This window comes from Perognathus longimembris, chromosome 3 (assembly GCF_023159225.1).
Source record: "Perognathus longimembris pacificus isolate PPM17 chromosome 3, ASM2315922v1, whole genome shotgun sequence".
Lineage (NCBI taxonomy): Eukaryota > Metazoa > Chordata > Mammalia > Rodentia > Heteromyidae > Perognathus > Perognathus longimembris.
The window spans coordinates 96125161-96135833 of NC_063163.1; the positions used below are offsets into that span (position 1 = coordinate 96125161).

At 58.9% G+C, this 10673-nt stretch overlaps 1 protein-coding gene across 1 annotated transcript in view; it reads right to left on the reverse strand.

Moving 5' to 3' along the window:
• Positions 1-8286, reverse strand: part of Rtn4r (reticulon 4 receptor) — a 29203-nt gene extending 20917 nt beyond the window's left edge. The window contains exon 1 of the mRNA XM_048343509.1: positions 8100-8286. Coding sequence (XP_048199466.1) covers positions 8100-8121 — 22 coding nt within the window. The 5' untranslated portion in view covers positions 8122-8286. The remainder of the gene's footprint in view (positions 1-8099) is intronic.
• Positions 8287-10673: the final 2387 nt, after the last annotated feature.

Sequence of the window (10673 nt, forward strand, 5' to 3'; positions counted from 1 at the left end):
AAGGTGCTTATAAGGAAGAAACCAAACTTGGGGGGGGGGCAGGTGGCCCAGCCTTCCAATGCCCATACCCCTTCAAGGACCAGGCACAGGAAGCCATGTCCATAGCACTGCAAACTGGCTCCAAGTGAGAGGAGTGACAAAGGCAGAGGGTCTCACGCATCCTTCTAGGCAGCCGCAAGTTCCCTCGGACAGGCTCTTCCCCAGAAACCCAAACTGGGCCTCCGTTTCCCTAACCCAAACCCCAGCCAGTCCTCAGGACTCCTCAGCAGCTGGATCTGCCTGGAGCATGGACATCCCCATCCCTCATCCCCTCTGATCCCTGGGCTCCCAGAAGCAATAAACCAATGCCCCCGTGGGTGGCTAGCAAAGACCTCAGGGAAGGACTGATAGGGGAGGGACAGCCCCAGACAGAATTCCCTCCTCTGTGTCCTCCTGTCTCAGCAGAGTTCCTACTCTGAGGATCTCAGCAGAGCCACACGGTTCTGTCCCCAATCCCGGCCTACCGAGGTTCTACCTAGGGATCTCCCTAGGGAACTGAAAGTCTGGGGAAGTGCTGGGTGGTAGAGGCCCTCACTTCCCATCAAGGGCCCCAGAGACCCACCAGCAACCTCAGTTTCCACATCCAGTTCCTGTGTTTGGGGCAGGTGGTATAGAAGTGGTTTGGCCAGGGTGGGAAGGGGCCCTTGGCGTTGAATGATCAGGAGTTGGCCAATGTGCCTGAGTCCATCGCCTAGCACAGGCCCAGCTCTGTGGGCAACACTTCCTCACTGTTAGACCATCCACGTGCCAACAGGGAGGCTCGGCAGGAGCTGCTGCCTGCTGGCTCTGGAGCCTTCATTTGTAGCTGTCTTGACCAACTAAGCTGCACCTGCTAGCCAGCCCCCAGGGCCCCCAGCAGGCCTAGGAGCAGGCAGGCAACCATGCCTTGCTCACACTGGTGCAAATGGTTGGTGTTGTGACCAGGGGCCTGGCTGCCTCCCCCCTCTACAGGGCCATGCTGGTGTGGCCACCATTACTCATAGTTTGCTGCACCCTCATGCCAGGTCTGGGATGTCTGAGGAACATGAGATGGGGAGCTGGGGCTGGAGCAAAGGGTTCCCCACGAGAGACCTTCTAGCCTAGGCCCTGAGGGAGGGAAAAGGTGCAAGAGTGGTGCCTAGGGATGGCTATGGCAGAGTTCAGGCTGGCCCAGGTCTTGGATGAAAGACAAGATGTCTGGTGCTGGGAATATAGCCTAGTGGCAAGAGTGCTTGCCTCATATACATGAAGCCCTGGGTTCGATTCCCCAGCACCACATATACAGAAAATGGCCAGAAGTGGCACTGTGGCTCAAGTGGCAGAGTGCTAGCCTTGAGCAAAAAGTAGCTAGGGGACAGTGCTCAAGCCCTGAGTTCAAAGCCCAGGACTGGCAAAAAAAAAAAAGAAAAAAAAGAAAAAAAGAAAGAAAGACAAGGGCTGGGGATATGGCCTAGTGGCAAGAGTGCTTGCCTCATATACATGAAGCCCTGGGTTCGATTCCTCAGCACCACATATATAGAAAACAGCCAGAAGTGGCACTGTGGCTCAAGTGGCAGAGTACTAGCCTTGAGCAAAAAGAAGCCAGGGACAGTGCTCAAGCCCTGAGCTCAAGCCCCACGACTGGCAAAAAAAAGAAAGAAAGAAAGAAAGACAAGATGTCAGGGCTGGTGGCCATGGCCTGGGAAGGGGCAGATCTGAGGCAGGCCTAAAGGGAGGGAGAAAAGTGAGGAAAGATAGGGAGGGGGTCAGACTTCGGACACTGGATTTATCTGCGGGGACAGATAGAGAGTCCAGGTCAGTGGGTTTGGATGTTGGGTACAGAGTACTGTATGTTATTCCATCAGACAAGGTGAATATGGGGGTGGAGCTCCACCACATTTCAGGTGCGACGCAGAGCTGCTGGGGTAGGAGGAGGGCAGCTTAGGGAGTTGGAGACCATTGCTAGCTGCACAGGTCCAGTAGATGGCAAGAGATGTGTATCATTCATTGGTCAACCACCCAGACCTGAGAGTCAGTGCAGAGCCCTGTGGCAGGCCATGAGCCCAGAGGAAGGGTACAGGGCCTACAAAAACATGGGGGCTGGCCTTATGTCCTTTTCTGCCTTTTCCATGTTCCAATCTTCCCCTAACCTCCTCTGCTAGTTCCTGGGGCTAAACCCAGGGCCTGGGTGCTGTCCTTCAGCTTTTTTTGCTCATGGCTGCTGTTCTGCCATTGGAGCTATACTTCCACTTCCAGCTTTTTGGTGGTTAACTGATGAAGATATGTCTCTCAGACATTCCTGCCCAGGCTGGTCTCCAACTGTGATCCCCAGATCCCAGCCTCCTGAGTAGCTAAGATAGCAGGTGTGAATCATCACTACCTGGCTCTTCTCTCTTTACTATGCACTTACAGTATGCAGAGCCTGCTGCAGGCCCGGCGGCTGCTACAGATTGCTACCCAGGCTGCCCCAGAGCCCACCCATCTCCCCTAGAGCCCTACACCTCACACACTGAGGACACCCTGTTTTCCACCCATGCAGGCACTGAGCCTCTAGTCAACAGCCGTGGATTACAGATGAGGCCTCCAGTGACCAGGGAAGGGCAGTGCTGCTCAAGGTCACACAGCAAGCCAGCACTGCATGAGCTGATCCTATAGCTGCCCAGACTTGGGGGAGGGGGAAACTTCTGGCAGGTCCCTGAGCTGGCCCCATCTGGGCCCTGGCAGGAGGGTGAACAAAGCCAACATCTTAACAAGGTCACAATGGCTGGGACAAATCGAGGATACAGTGATGGGGACCCAGCCAAGCCAGGGGGCAATCCGAGAGGGCTCTATGGAGGCAGTGAAGGAACTGGAGCCCCACCCTTTCTGAAGTCTCTAGGCACTCCAACCTACTCAATCCCACCTCCCCCCTACCTCCATGGGCCCCTCACCCAGTTTCAGCCTTGGCCTGACATTTCCCGTGACATTTGCTGCAAAGAAATAGAGTCATAAATCCAAAGGTTAAATTTGCACATTGCCTTGTACAGTTGGGGGAAACCGTGGTCCCTCTTACCTACCATGTGCCCTGTGAGTGGTGGTTTGTGTGGGACAGCCCACCCACCCATCCTGGTGAACCCCTCTACCCCCCCCAGGTGACCCGCCCCTCCGCCCCCCAGTCACAACTTGCTCATATGGGTTCCTCAGCACACAGGCCTTGATGTGGGCTGCATAGAGCTGCTTGTCAGAGCCAGCACTGCTAGCCTGAAACCAAGGCCCCGCCATGCCCTGCAGGAAAGAAGCTCTGTCAGCACCATTTAACCCAGCCGGACCCAAGTTTGACTGCAAAACCCTGTCTGACACCCACAAACTTCAATTCCCACAGAGCATGATCCATGACAGCCCGCTGAGAATGGCAGGGTGCTGACCAAAGGACTCCAGCGCACGTCCCACCTACCGCCCCCCCCCCCCCCCGCAAGGGGCAGGCTGCTCCTGACACCTCTACATCTCCCATCAGCCCAGCTCCATGTGCCAAGGTGCTGGATGGGGCTCACTGTCTGCCAGGCCCACTTGGGCTACTCAGTCTACCCCAAGGCCACTTTGGAAGGTCTGCTAACAGCCCTTGCTTCTTGGATTTGGGGTCTGGCTCCCCTGGAGAGAGTCATCAGGGTCCACAGGCCACCTCTAGCTGAAGGACAGTATCACCAACTCCTCAGCCACCATCCTCCCACCACAGGGGAAGGCAGAGAAAGGAGACAATCAGGACACACACAACAGAGAGAATGGAGGCTGTGCGAGGCGGGGTCAGGAGAGAGAGGGCCCGGAATCAGTGCCGGCAAAGATGACCATCCTCAAAGCTGAATCCTGGTCCCATGGCTGGGAGCATATTTAACTCACCACCTTGCCACCTGATGTTGGAGCTGGGAATGGGGGGTAGGGGGAAGACGGGGAAACAGGCCTGGGCCTGGAGTTGGCCCAAGTGTTGGCCCCTCCCCCACATCGGCTGAGGTGGGTGAGTGGGGAGTCGAATCTCCAGGGTCCCTCCCGCTACATGACTGCAGGCTGTGTGAGAGGCCAAGGCAGGTTTAGATAAATAAATTATGGTGCAGTTCTCAGGAAGGGATTCCACACACACCAGTAAAGCATGATGCACAAGAATAGTTCTCAATGTGCAAAATGTTTAAAATACAGTGACAAAAGAAGAAACTGCAATACAAAATACCCGGTGCAGTGGGACATTGGGGGGGCCCACACGCTCAGGGGATGGTGCAAGGAGATTGGGGGGGGGTGTTGCTGAGGTTGTGTGCCCACCCACCCCTCTGGCTGGGCTTCCACTGGTGGGCTCTATCCTCTAACACATTTAACCCTGAAAACAGTGAGACAAGAATCACTCCCCTTTCCTTGCCTGGCTCAGGGTCGGCAGGCTGAGAATGAATGGGTCCTGGTGAGCACACTCAGCAGTGGAGATTTGGCCACAGGGAGGGCCTTGGTGATCTTAGCCAGGGTGTAGGGGCAGCTGAGCCACAGGGCAGGGACACTGAGGGGTATAGAGGGTGCTGGGCCCTGGGAACACACATGGGGCCTGGGAAAGCAGGTAGGGGCAGCCAGGCTGGCTGGTCTCTCTGTTTGGCAATAGAAGTTGGGCAGCTCTACCTGGGAAGAGGGGGAGGTCACAGGTCAGGGTTCACCAGGATGGGTGCAGGGTACATGAACTTCACTGACCAGGCACAGCCAGGTGCTAGCAGCTTCTATAACCCTGAGAGGGCCAGTGTGGAGATCTGCTGATGTATACCTTCCATTATGGGTACACACTTGTCTAATCCCTTCCTTCTCCTGACCCCTTTCCTGGAGGCACAGACGGAGGCTCCAGGGAGACTTTCCGGGCCACAGGCCCAGGACCACAGGAGGGTTCCCTTTGCCTCCTCTCCTGTCCCAGCCTTGCCAGCTGGGCTCCTTCTGGTGCTTATCAGCTGCCATAGATGTCCGGTCTGTGTCACAAGGCCAAGAATTGAAGCCTGAGGCAGGAAACAAAGAGGAGGGCAGCGCCAGAGGGCTGTTCTGCCCATGGGCAGCAGAGGGAGTGTGAATCCAGGACTAGCTTATGGCCTCACAAGTCCCACCTCTCCTGGGCCTGCCCTCTCCTCCCTCCCAGGTCCCCACTGTCCAGGGCTCCCGCCTAGCCCTGTGTGCGGTGTGCGGGTGTGGGGAGGGCCTCCTCAGGGCCCTGGCTAACTGAGGAGCAGAGTGCAGCTGCTGCCCGGCAAGGGAAATGCCTCCCTCAGTGCCTTCGCTCCCTCCCTGCCTGCCACTCCCTCCAACACCCCCACTTACCTGTAGCCTTCAGGGAAGATAATCTCTTGGGGCCCCCATCTGCAACTAGGGAGGAGGGTGGGGGCTTCCAAGAGGAACCCCGCTGACTGGGAATTCTGGAGGTATTTGGGGAGAATTTTGAAGGCAGAAGCACAGGGGTCAAAATCCTGAGGAAAATAGGCATGGTGGCTCATACCTATAATCCTAGCACTCAGAGAGGCTGAGGCAGAGGGATTAGGAATTTTAAGGGGAGCTCAGGCTACATAGTCTCTGTCTCTAAACAAAAACAAAACCCCTTAGAAAAGCCAAGCCAATCACACTGGGAATCAGCTTCATCCCCCAAACATCTTTGATTAGCGGCCCATGGCTCAGCTGAGGAAGACTGAGGGGCAGGGAAGTGACCTCTCACCCAAGGTCATGCTGGTGATGACTCCACACTGAACCTGATCCCAAATCCAGGCCATTGCTCCCCTGCCATGCCACACTCAGGCTCCTGAGCAACCCCCCTCACTCTGCCAGTCAACACCTGAGTGCTAACCCCCCCCCCCCCCCCCCGTCCTGGGAACTCTTCTTCCTCACTTTGGCTGGTGTAAGACAGGAGCTGGTACCTGCTTTCTAGATGGAAATACTGAGGCCTGAGGGGGTACTCAGGAGGCTGAGATCTGAGGATCAAGGTTCATAGCCAGCCTGGGCAAGAAAATCCATGTCTCTTATCACCAATTAATCACAGAAGAAAAGGTGGAAGTGGCCCTGGGGCTCAAGTGGTAGAGTGTAAAAGGATCTCAGGGATAGAGCCCAGGCCCTGAGTTCAAACCCCAGTATCCCTCCTCCCTCCCACTACCACCGCCCATACACAAAGGGGATGGGAGTGGCAAACGCACTGCTCACCTCAGTGAGCTTATTTTACACCCTACACCCACAATAGCACTTTCTCTGTTCTACAAAAGAGGACACTGGCTATGGCTGAGGATAGGCATAACCTCTGAGTCCCAGCTCTGGGTCCTCTCTGCCATGTGAGTGGGTTACCAACAACCTTCCCTGCCTCTTGGTGCCAGCCGTAGCACCCTACACAACACCCCAAGGCAAGTGATCACCACAGGACCCTTCACCAGATGGACCCCATCACAAATAGAGGTGCTGAAGGCAGGACCCCCTGAAGGTAATGTTAGGTTGTTGCCTGTCCTAGCTGGTGGAGCTAAAGCAGGAGCTAAGTGTGCCCGGGATCTGACCCGCTTGTCATGATGCTGACCTCAAATTCTGAAGTGGGTTTTCTTGGCCCAGGGGGATCTCAGCCTACCACTGGCCACCATTGCACTGGTGGATGGAGGAGCTGTTGGGAGACTGGACCTTACAGCTGCTGGGAGTGGGAGAGCATTAAACAAGCCCCCAAAATACATTCCCAGGGCTTCTGTTCCAGATTTGAGCAGAATGCGGACACAAGCCTTCTGGGCGCATAGGGGGGCCATCCACACCCAGAGGCAAATGACACATGCGGGTGTGCTCACAGGCACACAGGCATGCACATAGACACATGTGCACACCCATATGGTGTCATACACGTGAGTGCGCACACACACACTCACACACACACACACACACACTGGGCTGTGAAAGGAACACTCCCAGGACACCCAGAGGGAAGTAGGGTCCAAGATTCCTTCTGTCTGTGGGTCCAGACTGCCCATAGACAGCCTTCTCCCCCAAAACATGAGCCTGCGGGAGTGGGAGTGGGTCCCACCAAAGGGGCCCGGGCATGTGCCAAGCATGGAGATCACAGCAGGCATGCTGCGTGCGTGCATGCATGTATGGATGTGGGCGTGCAGTGGGGGTGAGGACACGGATGTGCACGCTCAGAGTCGGTGTGTGCACCCGTCGTGTTCGTGCATATGCACACTGGGGCAGCTTTGGCATGCCTATGCATGCGAGGTGTGCAAGTGTGCAGCCCACGTAGACACGTGCACGTGCAAGGAAACGTGTGTGCAGCCTGCAGCACGGTGGACAGCATCAGGGCAGCTGGGTGGGCACCCAGGACGGGCCATGTACCCACCCCAGATTCTCCAGGCGGGGCATGCCCAGCCCACATGAAGAACACCTTCCCTTGTCTTCCCTGCGGGGACTTCGCACTGTGGGGGCGGGGAAGGGTCCCACAGGAAGGCCAAGAAGAGGGTGCTGCGAACCCCGACCCCAACACCCCTCCCTCCTTTTAACTGAGCCCCGCAGGGACCCTCAGGTTGCAGATACAGGTAAGCTTGGCTGCCTGTTCTCAACACCCGCCCTATGGGGGCTGCACTTGGGGCTGCCCTGTCCCCCACGCCCTCTACTGCTGCCGACGCCCCCGTTCGTCCCTCTTGGGCCTGACCCCCGGGAAATGGAAGGCTGTGAGCCGAGACCGCGGGGTGGACGAGATCCCTCCACCTCCGCTCGGTACCCACGTTTCTGCAAACCCCGTTCGTTAACCCTTTCGCGGCTGGGGCGCTCCGAGGCCCGACCCCGCCCTTCCAACTGGCCGCTCCCACCCCGGACCTGCTCTAACCTCTGGGACCCCCCCGACCCGCCGCCCTCGGCCCCGCTGTCGCCGTCAACTTTCCCCGGAAAGCGGCAACTTTTTCTGCCGCCGCCGGCTCCGCCCTCCCGGGGCCGGGGCGCCGGCGGCCCGAGCCCGGCGCGGCACTGCGGTGGCCCCTCCCGGCGGCCGGCGACCCTTCCCTCGGCGCCGGCAGCCCGGGACGTGTCCCGCACCCCCCCGGAGAGGGCCGCGGAGTCCCCGCACGGTGACCCCGCTTGCAGCCCGGCTCGGGTGCAGCGCGGACACTCACCTCCGGCGGACGCCCTCTTCATCTTAGGGGTCGGGCGGGGCGCGTCGGGGACCGAAAGTCGCGTCGGGGCGGGCGCCCGTCTCCCCGCGGCCGGGTCCGCATCCAGGCGCCGCCGCTCCGGCCCGGTCCCGGCCCGGCCGCGGGACGAGGCTCGGCGCGCTCCGCTGCGCTGCGCTGCGCTCCGCTCCGCCGGGCTGGGGCTGGGCTGGCGGGCCGCGGGCGCGCGGGGCGAGGGCGGCGGCGCGGACTGGCGGGGCGCTCGCGGCGCGGGCCGGGAGCGGATGAATGTTTTATGGGATCATGTGGTTTGACGCGCGAGGAATCCGCCCGAGCTCCCCGCGGCCGGGGCGGGGCGGGGCCGGGGCGGGCCGGGGCGGGGCCTCGCGGCGGGCGGGGCGCTCACCTGGGCGCCGGCCGGGGCCGGGCGGAGGCTGGAGGGCGAGCCCGCCCGCGGGGCCTGGGCGTCGCGGCCGGCCGGGACGCCCGGGCCGGACCGCAGGAGGCGCTCAGTCACCCGGCGCTCCCGCACCGCGCGGCCCCAGACAAAGGCGGCGCATTCCTGAAGAGGCGGCGGCCCCTGCAGGCGGCCACGGGCATGGCGGCCCGCAACCTGTCGTGGGCGCGGGCTGGAGGGCGTGGCGGCCCAGGCTGGCCTGGTCCGATCCGGCCAGACCTTTGTTCCGAATTCTGGAGGTAGGAGGGTGCGCACTAGGCCTCTGCGCAGCCGACCCCTGCCTTGTTCCCACAAAATTCTGGATCACTGCTCCCACAAGCCCTTTGCTGCAAGACTCGCCCCCCCCCCGCCCCCATTCAGTAAGAAACTGAGGCATAGCGTTTAAAAGAGTGCCGGAGTCCCTCCGTCCGCCTTTGCAGCTCTCTGTACCACCCCAGGCAGGGGACACAGTCCCGATCCTGCTCCCCACTCTCTGCGGGTGCCCCTCGTCTCTCCCCTCCTTGGAATGGGGTCTCCAAAGTCTGAAGACGTCCTCCAAACCCACCTGCTTCGTTTCTCCCACCCTGGGCTAAGCCCGCCTCAGACGTGGAGCCAGAAAACGAATGACATCCTCCCCAGATACATGCACAGGTGTCTCAAGTCTGGATTCTGCTTGGGGATCTACCTGGACACACAGATGAGCTTCTGAGAGTGTCCTGCAATCAGCAGCTGTTTGCCAGGCTAGTGCCTGCACACACAGGAGCAGAAGAAGATGGGTTAGTTAGGCCTGGATCCTCTCCAGGGTCTGGATCTCTTGGAGCCAGCCTTATAGGTGAGGGGATGATCTGGATAGAGACCTTGCCAGCCAAGCCAGTCTGCCAGACTCGTTGCCCAAGCTAGGGCCCAGTCCTTCCCTACAGCTGGAGAATCCTGGCTGAGGGGGTGGAGGGGTGGAGGGGGCGGCCTGGGAACTGGTGCTATGAAGCAGAGAGACCTGGGGACTGGACAGCCAATGCACTGTACCTCCCTTAGGCCCAGCCCCATGACCTGAGGTGGCCCTGGGGGAGACAGGCACATCACCCTTTCTCACCAGGAGAAGGAGAGACCTTCCACAAATCCAGCACTTTCACCCCCAACAGCTGGTAGGCAGCTTTGTGAGCTAGGGACCAGTGGTGGTGCCTGTGATGCATTGGTCCTCTCATCTGATGTGCACGCTGCACTGCCTAGACCATCCTGGCTCCTGCTCTGTGGCCCTCACCACACCTCTGCTTGCTTTGTTCCTGTTGTCCTCAGCTTAGCCTTGGATTTCCAGGTCACTGGCATGCATGTAACTCCCAGCCACATAGGAGAGGAGGTGGATCCCAGACATCCCAGAGTTTCTTTTCATGGTCCCCTCAAAGGCCAAGTGGGCATTCACAGCCCCCTCTCCAATGAGTGCTGGTCACTTAGTGCTACCTAGCCACCACAGTGGTTGATTGAATTCTCTCCCTATCACATGGAGGGTTGTCAGCTTTTCTAGACAGAGATTCCAAGGTCAAACTCAGAGCCTGCACAGTGGCTTTAAAATTATCTATTACCAGACTACCTACCATGACCTAAGATGGTGATTCTACCTGCACAGGTTCATAACCCCACCCCCATTACCTGTAGGAGCTGGGGCAGCCATTCTGGGGCATGGAGTGGGCACGGGAAGTAATAGAGAGCCAGTGCTAGTATGGACGCTCTGGCAAGGGATCTCTCTCTCTAGTCACCAAGCCTGGATGTTCCTATCAGTTCTGGGCTAGGGCCTTACACTCTCCTCCCCACCCCACCCCCTGCACCTGCCTACAGGTCTATGCTGTGGGAACGGGGCTGAGGCTTGCACCTGCAATGGGCTGTAGGCAGTTTTCCTAGTTCTCACTGTACTTAGCACCTTGGCCAGAACCCTCTTCTCTGGAGGCTCAGCCCCTGAGCCAATGCCCGGGTATGGATTGAAGTGGGTAGGGGCTGAGGTAGGTGGGTGGGGCCAGCACTGAAGGGAGATGGGGGAGTGGGGGGGCAGCAAAGGGAAAGCTGAAGAGGGCTGAGTGTCTGGGTAGCCTGCCTGCAGGACAGCTTCTAGGGCTGAGGATGTGGGAGGGTTTGTCGAAGTACATTTATCA